The 20,372-nt window shown below is 36.9% G+C and overlaps 2 protein-coding genes across 5 annotated transcripts in view; one reads left to right on the plus strand and one right to left on the minus strand.

Moving 5' to 3' along the window:
* Positions 1-16: 16 nt before the first annotated feature.
* FKBP3 (FKBP prolyl isomerase 3) lies at positions 17-17,707 on the plus strand. Of its 2 annotated transcripts, none has more exons than XM_034992376.1 (7): positions 17-169; positions 2,719-2,820; positions 4,374-4,481; positions 12,844-12,979; positions 13,458-13,525; positions 15,796-15,893; positions 17,369-17,707. In XM_034992376.1, the coding sequence occupies exons 1-7, from the start codon at positions 62-64 to the stop codon at positions 17,421-17,423; spliced, it is 675 nt and encodes a 224-aa protein (XP_034848267.1). In that variant the 5' UTR covers positions 17-61; the 3' UTR covers positions 17,424-17,707. The 2 variants fall into 2 exon arrangements, with proteins under 2 accessions (XP_034848267.1, XP_034848268.1); XM_034992377.1 differs by lacking the exon at positions 17-169 and adding an exon at positions 297-584.
* Positions 17,708-18,278: 571 nt separating this feature from the next.
* The window catches only part of PRPF39 (pre-mRNA processing factor 39), a 38,757-nt gene continuing 36,663 nt past the window's right edge, over positions 18,279-20,372 (minus strand). For all 3 annotated transcript variants that reach the window (XM_034993201.1, XM_034993202.1, XM_034993203.1), the window contains 3 exons: positions 19,846-19,920; positions 19,465-19,585; positions 18,279-19,011 (listed from right to left, as the gene is read on the minus strand). In XM_034993201.1, the coding sequence (XP_034849092.1) occupies positions 18,955-19,011; positions 19,465-19,585; positions 19,846-19,920 (253 nt within the window). In that variant the 3' untranslated portion in view covers positions 18,279-18,954. The remainder of the gene's footprint in view (positions 19,012-19,464; positions 19,586-19,845; positions 19,921-20,372) is intronic.

The raw sequence follows: 20,372 nt of genomic DNA on the forward strand, positions 1-20,372 counted from the left end.
GGGGCGGGGCGATGCTGAACTGAGGCGGGCTGGCTCAGTGAAGCAGAGGCAGCGGGGGAAGATGGCGGCGGCCGTACCACAGCGGGCCTGGACCGTGGAGCAGCTGCGCAGCGAGCAGCTACCCAAGAAGGACATTATCAAGTTTCTACAGGACCATGGTTCAGATTCGGTACCAGAGGCGGCGGGGCGGCCGGGCTGGTGCGGCAGAGGGACGCCTCACCCCCCCGAGATGCCCGTACATTCCGTATTCCTCCGTGCCCCCGCCCTCGTCCTCCCGCGGCCGGTGGCCTGGAAGGCCGGAGAGGCCTCGCGTGCGCCGGGGCGCCGTGCTCCCGCCGTTTGGGCTGCCCAATTTTGGGGGGGTGTGGGGATCGGCTCTATTTCTTGGGGCAGGCAGGCGGCAGTCGCATAATTAAAACCTCACTGGGATCCTTGAGTGAGGGTGGAAGCCATGAAAAGAAAGGACCCAGGAGATACGGGGGTTGGAACGGGTGTCCGAGCGCTGGGGACCTGGGTGAGACCCCTGCAGAGGAGAGTAGGCCATTAGAGAAATGGGGAGGATTGTGAAGATTTTTGTGGGAACGGTATGTGCTTTTTGCTTTTCTCATCGGGTTACTAAGTACTGAACACTAACGCGTGTAATTTTTAAAAATCCGTAGATTGCGGTTTAACTTTTCAAAATATTGACTCTTTACATGACCTTTTCACCTTTATACTGAGGATAGTTACTTGCGCATTTAGCGTGCAGTATCTCCCATTCTTAGACACAAACTTAAGAAATGTTTTTGGCATTCTTTATCCTGTACGCCCTGCATTTTTCAATATAGTCTCCATCTTAACCACCCGACTCTGGTCACAAGTGTTTTGGGGTTTTTTTTGGGGGGGGGGGTTGTTTTTTGTCAGACTTGACTTTTTTCCCTTCTGAAATTAAGATCATTCATACTTCTCTTAAATTGATGAACCACTGTACAGTTCCTGCACTCTGCATCCCCCACTTACGGGAAATAGAAACAGCAGTCTGTATGGTTTCTCTACAGTTTTTCATTTAAGGTCTAAACATGCATTAGAAAAATTCTGGGTTCTTCTGTGAGGATTGTAGTTTATTTTCATTTTGAGGTGTCTTGAAGAGGAGATAAAGTAATTCTCTAAAACCAGTTCCATACACCTAGAATAAGTATCCTAATACCAGCAAATATTTATACAACATCAATAGCAAGAACCATGCTCAGTGTTTGGGAATACAGGGTAAAAGAAAGACTACGCCTCAGGTATTCCATTTTATACATTTTAGTGGAGTTATATTCTCTTAAGTCAATTTGTATTTTCAACTGGAACAATAGAATAAATTAGGCATATCGTTTGTTAACATTTAATGCCTCAATACTATACTTCATCTTATGAACAAATGATCCCAGTGTGAAATCTAATGTAAAACTGGCCCACCTGGGACAATTTCAAGAGACTTGAATTATCAAAATATTTTTTTAATAGATTAATCTTTTAAGTGCGTATTCTCTAGTATTCAGTCACATATTTAAACCTGTAGTTGACAATCACTATTTTATTGATCATAAGATATCAAGGAGATGTTTATATTTTTGCTATTTTTGGAATCTTACTAAAGAAATCACAAGAATCCTAAAAGCAACTGATTACTTCCATTTAATCAAAATAACCTTTCCCCATCAACCTTTATCATTTAGAACATTTCTCTAATTGGGGGAGAGAAAAAGCAGAGGAGAAAAAAATACAGTAGTGGTAGTGTTAGAAAAGCTCCTTTATCAAAAGGATAGAAGATGCCAGAGGACAACTTTGAGAAAGTAACAAAAATGAGGAATCAAGGATGAGAAGGCAGAAAAGGAAGCAGAATAAAATAAGGAAATAAAGACATTATTAAAATTCCCATGTTACATGATTTTGAGATGAAGTTACATTTTGATAACTCGATATTTCAGAAGTAGTATTTTGGTGTCCATTTGCCAACTTTGTTTAAGTTTGCCAACTTTAAGAGAAATGGAATTCTGTTACTTTGAATTATTAAGTACATTGTTATTAGCCCTAATAGCTAATATTTATTGAGTTCTCACCATGCAACAGACTGTATGTTAAATACAGTAAATGGACTATTGCATTTATTCTTAAACAACCCTCTGACATTGGTGCTGTTATTAATCTTCCACTATGATACAGAAACTATTTAGGAAAGCTTAGTCCTTTGTCTAAGATCAGGTAGCTAGGATTTTAATACAGATGATCTGACTCCTCAGCCCCCACACTTAACCACCATATATCCAGCATTGTATAACAGTGCTTCCCAGTCTGCCAAGAATGGGTTATGTCAAGATAGCTATTCCCAACATGGTTGGAGACTCCCAAGGGCCATGGCCAAGTAACATCCTGCCAGTAGCAGCATCATCCAGTTACCAAAATATGCTTGCTGTATAAATGTTCTGTGAGTTCTGTAATGGGAAAAGCGTTAGTATGCAACAGTGTGACCCCCACATAATATTACAGTTCTGGTCTTGTCAATAATTTTTATAAATACATTTTTTAAATCTTTTTTTGTTATGAAGTAGGGTATAAAATATGTTTAATTTCTTCCATCATGAGTAGTTTTATTGAAGATATAATTACTAACATAAAAGGTCATTTTTCTAAAGTTTAGACCCTTATTACATGAGGGAGATTATTTTGACTAACCAGCTTTTTTCTTTATAGTTTCTTGCAGAACATAAGTTATTAGGAAACATTAAAAATGTGGCCAAGACAGCTAACAAGGACCATTTGGTTACAGCCTACAACCATCTTTTTGAAAGTAAAGTGAGTATTGTTTCATTTATTACAAGAATATTTTTTTAGATATTTTATTTACAAAAAGAAGCTTTAAATTTATTTGCAGAATATGTTTAAGTTTTTCCACCTGGAGTTTTCTTAACTGTAATCATAAATGGACTACTGCCAAATCTAGCAAAGCTAATCTGCAGTATGGGGGAATATTAAGATACTTTGAAAGGAACCAAATTTTTAAAAATAATTCCCAGGATGCCTAGGAGGCTCAGTCATTTGAGTGTCTGACTCTTGATTTCGGCTCAGATCATGATCTCAGGGTCCTGAGATCAAGCCCTGCATTGGGCTCCCTGTTCATCGGATAGTCTGCACTTGAGAGTCTTTCTCTCTGCCCCTCCCCACACTAGCACATGCTCATGCTCGCACTCTCTCTCAAAATAAATAAATAAATCTTTAAAAAATAATAATAACTCCCTGTAGCTTAAATTAAGACAACAAATAAAGGTACTGAAAAGTTAAAAATCCAAAGGAAGTTCCATTTCATTAATGAACTGAAAATCTTAGACTTATGCTGAACCTTTAGAAAAACAAATTTTAAGAAATTCTCCAATATTTGTTCACTATTATCATCTTCCACAACAAAGAGTCTTTATTAAGGAATTGTGTGAATTTTTTTTAAAGATTTATTTATTAGAGAGCGAGAACACAAGAAGGGAGGAGGGGCAGAGGAAGAAGGAGAAGCAGACCCCCTGCTGAGCAGGGAGCCTGATATGGGGCTTGATCCCGGGTCCCTGGGATCATGACCTGAACCAAAGGCAGAGGCCCAACTAACTGAGCCACCCAGGCATCCCAGGAATTGTGTGTGAATTATATTCATATCTGAATCTGAGTTGGCCTTTCTAAATCTGTTTTTTTTCCCGTTTAAAGATTTATTTATTCATTTTAGAGCAAGAGACAGCACAAGTGAGGGGAGGGGCCGAGGAAGAGGGAGAGAATCCCAAGCAGACTCGCCTTGAGCTCGGAGCCCAACACGGGGCTCTATCCCATGACCCCGAGATCATGACCCAAGCTGAAACCAAGAGTCGAACGCCCAACCAACTGAGTCACCCGGTCGCCCCTGAGTTGTCCTTTCTAAAAATCCCTTTTCAGCATTTATGTTGTGAGATGCTTTGAGGTTCATAATTTGTTGATTAAAATGCTTAACATAAGATTTTTCCTTTGTTCTTAGACAGTTTCCATTAATTTGTATTTGAGTTATGTAGCCTTCATGGTATAGATGTTCGTTAAATTGAAAAGTTGAAAATCTAGATGTCCCGGGGCGCCTGGGTGGCTCAGTCGTTAAGCGTCTGCCTTTGGCTCAGGTCATGATCCCAGAGTCCTGGGATCGAGCCCCGCATCGGGCTCCCTGCTCCGCGGGAAGCCTGCTTCTCCCTCTCCCACTCCCCCTGCTTGTGTTCCCTCTCTCACTGTGTCTCTCTCTGTCAAATAAATAAAATCTTTAAAAAAAAAAAAAAGAAAATCTAGATGTCCCTTCTAGCTTTTAACCTGTCCTGAATATGGTAAACATTAGAACATTTTCCTTACAGCGTTTCAAGGGTACTGAAAGTATAAGTAAAGTGTCTGAGCAGGTGAAAAATGTGAAGCTTAATGAAGATAAACCCAAAGAAACCAAGTCTGAAGAGACTCTGGATGAGGTTTGTATATAATATTATTTTATTTCTCATGTGAATTTGAGAAAAGTATTTGTTTACAGCACTGATTTCTCATAAGGGGTGGTTGAGTATGGCTACTTTGAGTGAACCAAAGACTGATTTGGAGTGTGTTATCTCCCTTAGGTGTACTGAATCAGGAAAAAAACATGTAAGAACCAGCGCTTCACAGTTAATAAGCCTTTCCTATAAAATACCTCTAGCTTTGTATTTTGTATTTCTTCTATGTCTGACCAGAACTTCTGAGCTTCCAAAGCCATTTAAAGGTCCTGATTCTATAGCCAAGTTGGACTGAGTGAAAGAAATTTCACTGTGATTATTTTTAGTTTTTTCTAATGTACATGGTATCCTTGGCAATAGAAATAGTCCAGGCTTGCCTACAGGGTGTGGGGTCATCTGTCTCATCTTTCCCAACATAGGTTTTACATTTTGGTACAAAGGTTTGAAGAACCAGATAAAACCATTTCTGCAAATGGACAGCCTCAGTAGAGCCAAGGACAGCAGTTAGAACAGCCACAATAGAGCTGAACTGATTATAATCTTGCCACTTCTGATAATACCTTGCTAATTAAGCTCACTCATTCCTAGCAGTCTTAGTATCGGTGATAATTATCTAATAATAATATTCTTTAGGTCTTATAAAGAGGTTTCACCTAATGATGAAGGTATAGCATTTGGATATTTGTAGACAGAGTGTAAGTTCAAATGTAGAATTATAGAAGTTTATATTGACTAAAGATAGTTAATTCACATGATATTTTCTTGTTGGTTGAAAAGCACAAATGTTTGTGGATATGTACACACAATAAAGCAATTTTGAGGTTTATCACATCTAATATTATTTGATAAATGTTATATATACTGGGCAAATACTGAGCAGCTACTAAGGTAAATAAAGGTATAATAAAAGGATTGCAAAAGCTATTGGTAAAATAGTTTACCCTCCAGAAAATAACAATAAAGTAGGTATGAGACAACAGATTGTATATCATTAAGAGGTTAAGAAAAAGAGAGCTACAAATAAAAGGGTGTAAGGGCTGGAACAATCTAGAGGGATCTTGTGAGGATCCTAAAGTATATCCCTTTTTTAAAGACTTCTTTTCTCAGGGGCACCTGGTGGCACAGTCAGTTGAGTGTCCAGCTCTTGGTTTCAGCTCAGGATGTGATCTCAGGGTCGTGAGATCGAGCCCTGCATCAGACTCCATGCTCAGCACAGAGTCTGCCTAAGATTCTCCCTCCCCCCTCCCCCCACATGCTCTCTTTCTCTCAAATAAATAAATCTTTAAAAAATAAATAAAAATGCAAATCTGATTCTGTAACTTCTCTTTAAAACTCTTAATTGGCTGTTCAGTGACCTGAAGATTAAAAAAAAGTTTCCTAACATGTGCTACATGTCTTTCCAGCCTCATCTCATACCACTGTCTCCTTCACTTCTCCCTTGCAGACTATACTATTTTCATGCTATGCCCTGCTATAAAAATGCTCTTCTCTGTTATAAGCCTTTCCCCAATCGCCTACCTCAAAGAAACCTCTCCCAGCCTGTAGCTGTACTGGGTTAGGTCGCTGTGTCATTCCTATCTTAGCACTTGTGCTTCCGCTTTAGGTCTCATAAACCCATACAGTTATACACATGACTGTATTCTCTGCTGGCATGAGGGTCAGGACTATGTCTACCACCTCCCCTATCTTCAGTTTCTAACACATGAAACATGCTCAAATATTTCTTGAATTAATAATAGGGATAATTATGTAACATACTCATTTTTAGAGGCTATGATGTGATCCAGTTAACTGAAATTGTAATGATTACTCTCAAAGTTCCTTTATCTCTGTATCTACAAGTATCTAGTTCAGATCTAGTCTCAAGAATGTAGTTCTTTTTGGGGTGCCTGGGTGGCTCAGTCATTGGGCATCTGTCTTCAGCTCAGGTCATGATCCCAACGTCCTGGTATTGAGCCCCGCCTCAGGCTCCTTGCTCGGCAGGAGGCCTGCTTCTCCCTCTCCCACTCCCACTGCTTGTGTTCCTTCTCTCGCTGTGTCTCTCTCTGTCAAATAAATAAATAAAATCTTAAAAAAAAAAAAAAAGAATGTAGTTCTTTTCATCACTCTCAACTAAGAAATTGCTGCAGAGCCAAGAAATTATCTAAAAGCCAGGTCGATTCAAGCACATAACTCAGCTATAGCCTTGGGACTGATCTGATTTCTCACCATGAACTAAACAGGTTCTTGCAGTGAAACCCAAAATCAGATCAAATAACTACAGTGGCATTTCTCAAAGTGTGTTATATAGGCCCCAAAAGGTCCAAATTGTTTTCTGGCATCATCAAAACCTGTACTACTTGAAGATTCACAGTGCATGTTAGCTGATGACAACTCTGAGAAGTCATGCAGAATAGAGGCATCTTTAACTTTAGTGTTTCCCAAACGTAATTATGGTAGACCCCTTTTCTTCTCTAACAGTGTTAACAATGCTAAGGAATAAGTGATCTGTAAAAGATACTTCGTGAAACACTGAAATGGAGGCTATCCCTGGGCAGACTGGCACCTTCACCATTAAGACTGAGCCATAATCACCAATTTAATGGGTTTTTTTTGCATTATTCTAGGGCCTAGATTTAATGTAGATAACACAATATGCCCAAGCAACTTGGGACAACAAATGGGAAAACAGTGAAATGATATTAAGATTTAAAATGTGGTTATTGTTCACTAATCGTACCTTATCCATTCAAATAGTTATGTGTGATTTCTTTAATAAAGTCTTAAGATAGTCTAATATTTTTGCATAGAAAATTTACATAGTCATTCTCATATTACCAGATTTTGTAAGTCAACCATATTTTTTAAATATCATTTATTTTTCTGATATAAAAATATTTGTATGCTATTTTTGAAATAGAAAATAGAAAAGTATAGAGAATACATAATATTCCAACACCTAGAAATGAACATGTTTAACATTTCAGAATGTTGTCTTTGAATATTTTCTAAGTGCATATTAATTTAAATATTTGAGATATTACTATAGTTAGAAATTTCTATTGATTTTTCACTTTATAAGAATTTTTCCACATTATAAAAAACTGAGTATTAGATTACCATAAACATGTGGTTATTTTACCACTATGGATAATAGTGCACTGAATAACTGCACAAAGATTTTTTTTCCTAAGCTTCAGATTACTTCTTTTTTTTTTTTAAAGATTTTATTTATTTATTCATGAGAGACAGAGAGTGAGGGGCAGAAGAAGCAGGCTTCCCGGAAGGAGCAGGGAGCCTGATGCAGGACTCGATCCCAGGACCCTGGGATCATGACCTGAGCCAAAGTCAGACACTTAACCATCTGAGCCACCCAGGCGCCCCTCAGATTACTTCTTGAGCATATATTTGTATGAATAGTATTATTATTATCACACTTCTAACCTTTTAAAATTGCATTCCAAAGAGATGGCACCAGTTTACACTGCTGCTTGTAGACACCTGACCATTTATAGTAGCATTTTTCATTAAAACAAGCTTGGAATGGGAGCATCAGCAAGAAAGTTAATGTTTGCTTTTGTAATAATACATGTACTCATGCTGTAGATGTGACTTGATTTAGGAAGGCAGCCTAGCTTTAGTTGAAAGTGCTAATTCTTAGGCTCTAAATTGAATATGGCTTTATACTCTATGCAGGCATTACTTTCTGGTATAAAAGACTATCAGGTAGCTGTAAGGTTAAATGAGTTGACATAAGAAAAATAAAATGAATTGTGTAATACCTGACATTCCATATGCGCTTGAGTAAAGTGATAAAGAGCATGGGACTTATATGCAGGCTTCCTGGTTTCCAGTCCTACTCAGCCACTTGGGAGCTGTAGGTCCGTAAGCAAGTTGTTTAACCACTCTATCCTTATAGTTCCTTTTTTGTAAAATAGGAATAATAGTACCTAATTCATAAGGTAATAACAATTAAGAGTTAATTTATGTAAAGCATTTGGATAGTGCCCAGCACATAGAGCACATAACTAATACCAGTAGAGGTTAACTACCATTAGTACAATTATTTGAAGTATTTAGGCATAGTGGAAGGAACAGGGGCTTTGGATTCAGACAAACCCAAATCCATATTCATTCTCTACTACTCATCAGCTCTGTTGCAAATTCCCTGACTCGCAGTTTCTTCATCTGCAAAAATGCAAGTAGGTGATACCTTCTTCAGAGGATTAAGAGTAAGTGGGGATCGTATGTGTTATGTAACTGGCAAATAGATGTTTAATGTCTATTATTTTCTTTTCCCATTATTAAATGTTTTGTAGTGTAAAATTCTATATATTCTTTTTAAGTTTTTATTTTAATTCGTTAGTTAACATTAGTTAACAATAGTGTTATATTCATTTCAGGTGTACAATATAGTAATTCCACACTTCCACATACCACCTGGTGCTCATCACCACAAGTGGACTTCTTAATCCCATCACCTGTTTAACCCTTCTCCCCCCACCCCCCACCGACCTCCCCTCTGGTAACATCAAGTTTGTTCTCTACAGTTAAGAGTCTGTTTCTTGGTTTGTCTGTCTTGTCTGTCTGTCTCTCTTACTTTTTTCCTTTTGCTTCTTTGTTTCTTAAATTCCACATAAGTGAAATTATATGGTATTTGTCTTTCTCTGACTTACTTCCCTTAGCATTATACTTTAGCTCCATCCATGTCACTTCAAAGGTACGATTTCATTCTTTTTTTATGGCTGAATAATATTCCATTGTATATATATATATATATATATATACTACATCTTCTTTATCCATTCATCAATCAGTGGACACTTGGCCTGCTTCCTTATCTTGGTTTTTGTAAATAACGCTGCTGTAAACATAGGGGTGCATGTATCCCTTTGAATTAGTGTTCTTTTTTCAGTAAATACTCAGTAGTGCAATTGCTATTTTTAACTTTTTGAGGAAGCTCCATACTGTTTTCCACAGTGGCTGCACCCAGTTTGCATTCCCACCAACACTGCAAGAGGGTTCCCCTTTCTCCACATCCTCACCAATACCTGTTGTTTCTTGTGTTGTTGATTTTTTTTTTTTAGATTTTATTTATTTATTTGACAGAGAGAGACATAGCGAGAGAGGGAACACAAGCAGGGGGAGTGAGAGAGGGAGAAGCAGGCTTCCCGCGGAGCAGGGAGCCCGATGCGGGGCTCGATCCCAGGACCCTGGGATCATGACCTGAACCGAAGGCAGACGCTTAATGACTGAGCCACCCAGGCGCCCCTGTGTTGTTGGTTTTAACTATTCTGACAGGTGTGAGGTGAAATCTCATTGTAGTTTTGATTTGCATTTCCCTGATGATAAGTGATGAGCATCTTTTTTTTTTAAGATTTTATTCATTTTGTCACACCAAATAAGCACAAGTAGGGGGAGCAACGGGCAGAGGGAGAGGGAGAGGCAGACTCCGTGCTGCAAGGAGCCCGATGCGGGACTTGATCCCAGGACCCTGGGATCATGACCTGAGCTGAAGGCAGACCCAGGCGTCCCAATGAGCATCTTTTCATGTGTCTGTTGGCCATCTGGATGTCTTTGGAGAAATGTCTGTTCATGTCTTCTGCCCATTTTTAAATGGGATTATTTCTTTTTTGGATGTTGAGTTGTGTAAGTTCTTTATGTATTTTGGATACTCTTTATCAGCTATGTCATTTGCAGATACCTTCTCCCATTCCATAGGTTGCCTTTAAGTTGTGTTGATTGTTGCCTCTGCAGAAACTTATTTTGATGTAGTCCCAATAGTTTATTTTTGCTTTTATTTCCCTTGCCTCAAGAGATGTATCTAGAAAGAAGTTGCTACAGCCGATGTTAGAGACCTTACTTCCTATGCTCTCTTCTAGGATTTTTATGGTTTCAAGTCTCACATTTAAATCTTCAGTCCATTTTGAATTTATTTTTGTGTATGGTGAATGAAAATGGTCCAGTTTCACTCTTTTGCATGTTGCTGCCCAGTTTTCCGAAGATCGTTTGTTGAAGAGACTTTTTCCCATTGGATATTCTTTCCTGCTTTGTCAAAGATTAATTGACTATATAGTTTTGGGCTTATTTCTGGGTTTTCTGTTCTGTTCTTTTGATCTGTGTATCTGTTTTTGTGCCAGTACCATACTGTTTTGATCACGACTGCTTTGTAATAGAACGTGATGTCCAGAATTATGCCACCAGCTTTGCTTTTCTTTTTCAAGGTTGCTTTGGCTATTTGGAGTCTTTTCTGATTCCATACAAATTTTAGGATTGTTTATTCTAACTCTGTGGAAAATGATGTTGGTATTTTGATAGGGATTGCATTAAACATAGTAGATTGCTTTGAGCAGTATAGACATTCTAACAATATCTGTTCTTCCAATCCATGAGCATGGAATGTCTTTTCCTTTCTTTGTATCCTTTGTTTCTTTTTATCAATGTTTTATGCTTTTCAGAGCAAGGTCTTTCACCTGTTTGGTTAGGTTTATTCCTAGGTATCCTATTTTGGGTGCAACTGTAAATGGGATTGTTTTCTTAATATCTCTTTCTGATGCTTCATTATTGGTATATAGAAATGCAACAGATTTCTGTACATTGATTTTGTATCCTGTGACTTTACTGAATTCATTTATCAGTTCTAGCAGTTTTTTGCTGGAGTCTTTCAGGTTTTCTATATAAATTCTATATATTCTTTTTTTAAAAATTCTATATGTTCTTTTTTTTTTTTTTTTTAAAGATTTTATTTATTTATTTGACAGAGAGAGAGACAGCGAGAGCAGGAACACAAGCAGGGGGAGTGGGAGAGGGAGAAGCAGGCTTCCCGCGGAGCAGGGAGCCCGATGCGGGGCTCGATCCCAGGACCCTGGGATCATGACCTGAGCCGAAGGCAGACGCTTAACGACTGAGCCACCCAGGGGCCCCTAAAAATTCTATATGTTCTTAAATTTGATTAAGAAATTGCTTTTCTCGGGCGCCTGGGTGGCTCAGTTGGTTAAGCGACTGCCTTCGGCTCAGGTCATGATCCTGGAGTCCCGGGATCGAGTCCCGCATCGGGCTCCCTGCTCGGCAGGGAGTCTGCTTCTCCCTCTCCCACTCCTCCTGCTTGTGTTCCCTCTCTCGCTGTGTCTTTCTCTGTCAAATAAATAAATAAAATCTTTAAAAAAAAAAAAGAAATTGCTTTTCTCCCAGAAGGGAAGTAGGTCGGGAGGATGGGTGAAGTAGGTGAAGGGGATTAAGAATACACTTACCTTGATGAGTGCTGAGTAATGTATAGAATTATTGAATCACTATTGTGCACCTGAAACTAATATAACACTGTATGTTAATTACACTGGAATTAAATAATAATTTCTAAAACATTTAAAAAAATAAAAATGGGCTTAATATTGATACATTGACTTTTAAAGATTAATTTCTTTAATGCATCACAATATTTGAAATAGTATAAATAATAATCATACTGATAAGAACCAAAGACTGTATTATGGGAGGCAGAACACAACACAGTCTATAATGAGCTTTGTTTAGCATTATAAAATCTATGACAATTTTTACATAGGATAGATAAAATAGCTCAAGTATTTGAGCAGCATTTGACATTAGTAATTGTAAGGCAATAATAAAGGCCTGGCATAAATTAGTCTTTCTCTTTCAACTTACTATCCATTTACATTTCAGTTTATCATACATATTTTTTTATCAATAATAAACTGATACTTTATCAGTATTAAAGTACTGCAAAAAATAAACTGCTTTTCTCACATATATGAATCACCACTCATTAGCCTTTACCTTTCTTTAAAAAAGAGCCTGATAATCCTGCTTTGTTCTAGGAAATGTCTGTTACAGTAATTTGTTTGACAATTCTGTTTATTATATGAACTTCCAAGTTCAGAAACAAACGGAACATTACTGTATTCGTTCTAAATTTAGTAACGTCAAGTATTGGTGCTAAACAACTCAAATCTTTGAAAAAACTGTCACAATGCTTTATTTAGTGCCTTATGATTTTATAGGAATTAAATAGTAATGGTATTTCTAACTTTGGAAAATAATAGGATTTATTTTATGGTTTGTTGAATAGAATTTTGTCAAAAGAACATTTGTTTCCAAGGTAGCTGGAAGTTACTTGAAATTAAGTTATAGATAGGCTATTTATTAATATTCTCACCACAGACTTGCAATTAGATGGTGAGTTTTTTTAAACTAAGACGTGAACCAGAGGCAAAATGGTCTGTTATCGCATCTGTGAAGCTCTGTGACCAGACTTGGGTCACAGTTGGCTATGTAAGAATTCTCTTTGTCATCCTTCTAAAAGAAGGATGTGAGTTACTAACTGTGTGTGTTGTTTTTGTTTGTTTTTTAGGGTCCACCAAAATACATAAAATCTGTTCTTAAAAAAGGAGATAAAACCAACTTTCCCAAAAAGGGAGATGTTGTTCACTGCTGGTATACAGGAACACTACAGGATGGGACTGTTTTTGATACTAATATTCAAACGAGTAAGTCTAAATGTAATCTTATCTTTTTAGCTTTAAGGCATTGCATAATATTTGTGTGGTACATGAACAGTTGGCTGTACCTTTCTCTTGGCTGTCACTTTTTTCCAGAAGTCTTTTGCACCTGTGATTTACTTGGACTCAGAGGTCTTTAGTTCACTATTTATGGGCTGGGTGAAGAAATACCTCTTGGTCATTGGGGAGCAAAAAATAAGCTTAGTCTAAACTTGGTTAATGTCCCAAAGTTGAGGCTTTCGTTTTTAATGTAAAAAGCAGAATAGAGTGCTGTTTTAGTAGTGTAAATATTATCTCCCCCCTTTTGACTATTTTTACACACAGAATTTTCTTGATGAGTTAGTTTTCTGAATTTTTCTTTTCAAATGCATAATATGGTAAGTTCTAAAATTAAAGACTTAAATCACTGTGTTTTTCCATTGGAACTTAATTTCATCATGCATTATAAGGAAAATTTGTTTTACAGGTTCAAAGAAGAAGAAAAATGCCAAGCCTTTAAGTTTTAAGGTTGGAATAGGCAAAGTTATCAGAGGAGTAAGTAAAAAATGGCAATGAATCAGATATTCTGGCACATGCTACATGTGGTATGGCACCATAATTAGGATTGGGGATATGACGAAAACAGTCTTTGGAGTCTGACAAATCAGGTGCTATCATTGCTAACTGATCTGGCACAAGTTTTCTGGGTCTTGCTTATGGATGGTACAATCTTCCTCAAGGTTGCTAAACAATTAAATATGCATAACTACAGTGCATGGAGACTCAAATATTATTTTCTTCTTGCTTACCCCTTTTATTATTTTTCATCATAAATTCTTCATCAGCAAGTTTGGCTTTCTAAATTTAAGATTCTTTTAAAACGTTACATAGTTGTTGTACCACTTACTCATGATAGAGAAAGGTAAAATATCAGTTTCACTGAAGTACTTAATGATAGAAGCAAAAGTTTGTTCTGGGCCTTTTCACCTCTCACAACCAGGGTTCAAACACCAGGAAATCTTTCAAATATAAGTATGCCTTTTTTACCTACCCTTACAAGGGAGAGATAATAGAAGGAAACTTTGAGAAAAGGGGAAGAAGGTAGGATTGAGCTGTACTGACCAATGCAGTGTACAAAAGGAGGTAATAGAGCAGGGCTGATTATTGGCTTCACTGAATTCAAATGGTTATTCCAGGGCCCATTAAAATGTCTTTATTCACAACATCAAACATTATAACTGAAATGCCTATTAAATGCACTGTGAGAACCCTGTGTTACTCTTTATACTGTAAGTCCTAAAATATGGCTCAATCATACTCAAAGCCCAAAACAGATTATAAAACATCTTGAAACTAAAGGTTTAGTTGAAAATAACCTTAACCGGGGCGCCTGGGTGGCTCAGTCGTTAAGCGTCTGCCTTCGGCTCAGGTCATGGTCCCAGGGTCCTGGGATCGAGCCCTGCATCGGGCTCCCTGCTCCGCGGGAGGCCTGCTTCTCCCTCTCCCACTCCCCCTGCTTGTGTTCCCTCTCTCACTGTGTCTCTCTGTCAAATAAATAAATAAAATCTTTAAAAAAAAAAAAAAAAAAAAAGAACCTTAACTGCTACTTGATTATACCAAATTGATACTAACTATATATCAAGTTGATCAGTTTTTGTTTCTGACTAATTTGCTTGTGTATTTCTTCCAGTGAACCATATTCTTAATTTCCATTATGAAACAGATCTCTTTTCCTTAAGCTTTATGTGACAGTGACAGTTCAACAGAGTATTTGATATTAGTTATTATATTTAACTGTTTTTAGGAACTGGCTTTAAGATCCAGGGCATCTGGTTGGCTCAGTTGGTAAAGCATGTGACTCGATCTGGGGGTTTTGAGTTCAAGTCCCACATTGGGGGTAGAGTTTACTTAAAAAAAAAAAAAAAAAAGTAAAAGATCCAAATTTGGACAAACTGGAGTGGCAGCCCAGAAACCTGTATCATTTCTTTGAATAATTTTACCTTCTACAGAAGGTCTTCATGCCCTAACATGTAGTTTATTTTATGTGTGCCATCATGACTCCACAATCTAGTGATCTTAAGACAATTCTATTGTTAGTTTATCCCTACAATATAAATTCAGAAGTTTGCCTAGGATATAACAAGTGTAGCAAGTTTTTTATGATAGTACTAATAAACTGGTTTCCGTAACTTAGGACATCTAACATTTACAAAAGTGCCTTCACATTGTAGCATTTGAAGAGTGTACTGCACTAAAGAGGGCACGTATCGAATGGAGCACTGGGTGTTATACACAATGAATCGTGGAACACTACATCAAAAACTAATGATGTAATGTATGGTGATAAACATAACAAAATTTAAAAAAAAAGAATTATCAAATCAAATATTTTAATATCACAGATGATGAAAAATTGTATTTATAAAACTTCAAGAATTATATAGAGATGCCTTATTAATTTTAATAATATATACTTTATGACATTGATTTAGCCTATGAACAACTGATTTATCTACAAATGTCCAATAATTTTCTAGAACTAAATATAAGAGTACAGTTTGAATTTTGACCTGTGGTGCAAGTGAAATAAGAGTAAATAATTTAATAAGAAAAAAAAAGTGTACTGCACTAAAAAATTACTGTTTAACATCTTTTTTTTTTTTCATTGAGGAAATAAAGAACAAAGATTCACCCAAGGACATTACCTTACAATACAATGAAATCCAGTAACAGAATGGTTTTTGGTATATTTGGCCTTCTAGTTTTTCATGAAATTTTTTTTTTGCAAATTATCATTAGTTTTTATTTCATATTCTTGCCTTTAGTGGGATGAAGCACTCTTAACTATGAGTAAAGGAGAAAAGGCTCGACTAGAGATTGAACCAGAATGGGCTTATGGAAAGAAAGGACAGCCTGATGCCAAGTATCCTTTTTTCCTTTGTGAGTAAAGAAAAAACACGAAGAAAGACCACCTGAATGTATAAAAGATACTGTCTAGGTTAACTTCCAGATCAGGAATCATGTCTAGACTAGTATTCCTGATATTTAGATGCTTCTGTGTCAACAACACCTCCAATATAGACAGTAGTTAATATTTTTTGATACAAAGTGTATGAGCTTGAGCTAGAATAGAATCTACCTTTTTTCTTCTTGAACTCAAGTTTTTTATTTTTAAGAGGTAAATTACGAGGTTTTAAAAGTTTTCATCTTTGAAAGGCAATTGTTACCATATGAAGGATGTACTTCAAGGAGTTAAGATGTCCAGTACAGGGGCGCCTGGGTGGCTCAGTTGGTTAAACGACTGCCTTCGGCTCAGGTCATGATCCTGGAGTCCCGGGATCGAGTCCCGCATCGGGCTCCCTGCTCGGCAGGGAGTCTGCTTCTCCCTCTGCCCCTCCTCCCTCTCATGCTCTCTCTCTCTCATTCTCTCTCTCAAATAAATAAATAAAATCTTTATTAAAAAAAAAAAAAAAAGATGTCCAGTACAAACAACTAAAGCAAATTACAGGATACAAGTATGGCTCATGGTTATTTTATGCTACAGTGTAATTTCAGGCAAGTAAATGGGTACTCAAAGCTTAGAAATGGAACACATGTTGGGGATTACCAGTTATGAAATTAAGGAGACCATGGGTCCAACAATGTGTAAGCATATGTGATTACTACTACTGGCAATACTTTTCTGATAGGCCTGGTTTGTGAAAATTAAAAAGCCATGCCTCCTGACCATGCTGACCAGAACAATCCCGTAACTAAGTGAGAAGGTAGTTTTTTCTGTTGTTGGTTCCATTCCCATTGGACTAATTGGATCAGTTAAAGTAACTTAAAAAATTTGGAAGTCCTCTCCAATCTTAACAGTTAAGATTATTTAGGAATAGAATAGTCCTCCTCTAAGCCTATCAAAACTAGATGGCCCAACTACAGCTCCCCCTCTCCCATGTGAAGCATCTCAAAACCAATCAGATAAAAATCACACTTCTCTGAACTCAGCATCTTAAAATTCATAGCAGAGATCAGGCACTACCTCATATGAACTTTGATTTAATATCACTTTTACACCCAACTAGATTGAAATCACTTTTTTTTTTTGAAGCACAAAGCAGCAATTCTCATTAGGTGGTAGTTAAGTTGGGAGTACTAGGAGGCATCCAAGAAAGAAGATCCTAGTCAAGCTCAGCCTATCTAGTCAGTCTCTACTGATAGGTTATGATCACCATTGACAAAGATACTTTTAGGAACCACTAGGCTAGTATGTATTAGCGCCTCAGTCAGTCATAAAGCCCTTCCCTTTGGGGTTAATACCCAATATCCATTATATATAGTTCAATTTTAGACTGAGGTTATTGGGAGTGAAGGAAGAAACACTTTTTATCGAATTTACCTTGACTTCTTCAACAGAATTCCACCAAATGCAAAACTCATTTTTGAAGTGGAGTTAGTGGATATTGACTGAAATAGCAATGCTTCGGATATAAAGACATCAGCAACAATAAAACATGGCCTTGAAGAAACTTATGTAACTAATTAGAGCTGGTTACTATTGTAAGGGAAGAGTCAACCGGAAAATTCAAGAACTCCGATATTGTTTACCCAATCCCCAACTTTTAATATATGTAATCCATAAAGTTTGAAATATTTTACTACAGCTGTGTAAAATATTGGTTAAGGAGAAATGACTTTCCTTTTACCTCATGTTGTAAACTAAAAGGTTCAATAAAAACATATTCAGTGTCTTGATTTGTTTGGTGTTAATATATAAATGTTCTGATTAGGTTAACCAGAGCTAAGGCTTTAATCAGAACAGGGAGTTACAGTAAAATTGTCTAGACAGCTTTGCCAGGGGCACTCCTCTTAAAATCTTTACCTTTTTTTAAAGATCTTTTAAGAACTTTTTTTTTAAGCTTTTTATTTTAGAAAAAAGTGCATGTGCATGACCTGAGGGAGAGTGAGGAGCAGAGAGGGAGAGGAAGAGAATCTCAAGCTTACTTCCCACTGAGCTCGGAGCCCCACGTGGGGCTCAAATCTCAACCCTGAGATCACGACCTGAGTTGAAACCAAGAGCCGGACGCTCAACTAACTGAGCCACCCAGGTACCCCTCCTCTTAAAAAATCTTTAAATAATTATTCCTGTATAGTGAAAATGAGCACAGAAACGGAGGAAGCAAAAAGCTAGATGGTCTAATTCTGGCAAGAAGATAATAACTAAATTCAAGAAAAGTATACTTCAAAACCAATGAACCACTAATAATGATGAATAAAAGTTAATATTGTGAGGTGATCCACCCCCCAATAAATTCGTAACAATTTATAGAGGAGTCTTCAGTTTTATTACAAAAATGAGGATGATCAGTTTGATCAAAATGAAAGCTTGCTCACAAGTTTTACATGAATATTCTAAATACAAAGTCTCCTGAAACAACATACTTTTGATATGATTTTCATTTTTTAAAAGGGATGCAAACATTCCATTTTTTTTCATTTATAATCTCTATCCCAAGACATAGTGTTTAATAGTATATCTTTTCTGCAGTTAAATCCAAATTCACAAGGATAACTGAAACAGACAAAACCTTGTCATCAAAGGTTAAAAATCCATTTTTTTTACAGAGGTAAATCCTTAATAACCAGCCCTTATGTATTTTCAGATCTTGTATTACACTGACATGATTTGCAGTCAGTTTTTTTTTTCCTACCCCTTAAGGCTACAAAACTCTGTTGCAAATGCATTGCAAAAGAATTCTAGACCACTTAATGCAAAAATCAAAAAAATAGTTCTCCAATAAAAAGTAAATTTTATAAATGGTAGGAAATAGTATCTGTGGTAAGCTACTAAGTGACATTTTCCCCTATTACTAAACAAATCATGTTACACAGAAACAGGAAGACAAGTTATCAAATACAACAAGTTTACGCTATGTTTACATCCCTCATTAAAAAAAAATAATTTCGTATTTTTCACACATTCCATCTGATATATTTTCTCATCAGGTTGGAGGAGGAGGGTAATACTGTCCATAATTCCAAGGATTCTGATAATTGTACTGAAAGGAAAAAGCACACATGTTAGCATACTAGAACTGGCTGGTTCCATTTATAAAAGCAGGTACATTTAAGAAAACAGGCATGTGCTCACTGCTAAAATTCTAAGACTTAACCACGTAAGACAATTTATTGTACAGTCTGGAGTAGAAGTAGTTGTTAAGGGGCGCCTGGGTGGCTCAGTTGGTTGAGCGACTGCCTTCGGCTCAGGTCATGATCCTGGAGTCCCGGGATCGAGTCCCGCATCGGGCTCCCTGCTCAGCAGGGAGTCTGCTTCTCCCTCTGACCCTTCCCCCTCTCATGCTCTCTCTATCTCATTCTCTCTCTCAAATAAATAAATAAAATCTTAAAAAAAAAAAAAAAAAGTAGTTGTTAAAAAAAATTAAAAAAACTATCCTAACTTATACTTTTCTAATTAACATCTATGAACAAAAAATTCAATTATGTGAACTCACTTGATACCAGGCACTATAATTATATGCAGCTTGATTTGCCTGTAAATCACCATCAATCATCTGTGTAGATGATGAAGTTGTCTCTTCTGTGTGAGCTTTCTTTTCCTCTGGTTCTTCTGACCTAAAAAGGATAAAACAGAAACTTTCAAAACTCCCAGAGATAAGTACTTTTAAAACAAGTGGATGAATGTGTACATTTGTACCTATGTACATTTGTTTTAGTAAAGTTTTTAACCAGTTTTGATTTTTTCAAATTCTGAATATAAAGCACTAAATTACCACAACATGAAGGTAACATGTAAAAATATTTATCTTTAAAGGCATTTCCACAATGAAATGTCTTCTAAGCATCCCTTCCTGATTCAGCAAGGAGTTACCTACCCATTTTCTGCTTTCCTTTTTAAAGAATCCTGTTCTTTTAGGAGTGTTTGATGTTCATCATAAGCATTCAAAAGCCTGAGAGGGAAGGAAAAAAAAATCCTCTGGAATATACAAAAACCAAACTGATAAATTTATAAAGTTTTGGACTTATTTCCACTTGGAAACAAAAATATGTTGCAATGAGTATCCATTGATTTTTTATTATTATTTTTTAATGAACCAATAAACAAACCTCCCAGCTACCTTTTCCAATGTATTTCCTTTGGGAAAGCACTACTCTGCACTTTCCTTCTCAGCCCATGTGATTCAAATGGGGCTTCAGGGATTCAGGACTGGCCAATTACAGTACTATATACCCCTGACCAATAATATAACCCAAACCTAGACATTTAGTAAGTCCTGGGATTTTTGAGCTACTAGAAAAATGCTTGTTCTCTGTACTACAGTTGGCTAAAGGTGATGGGATATTGGTCAAGAGCTACCTTTGGTTATTTCTAACACAGGGGAGAGCCCGCCTAAGAAATTTT

Source organism: Mirounga leonina, unplaced genomic scaffold (genome assembly GCF_011800145.1).
Source record: "Mirounga leonina isolate KUSES-001 unplaced genomic scaffold, KU_Mleo_1.0 Mir_82, whole genome shotgun sequence".
Classification (NCBI taxonomy): Eukaryota; Metazoa; Chordata; class Mammalia; order Carnivora; family Phocidae; genus Mirounga; species Mirounga leonina.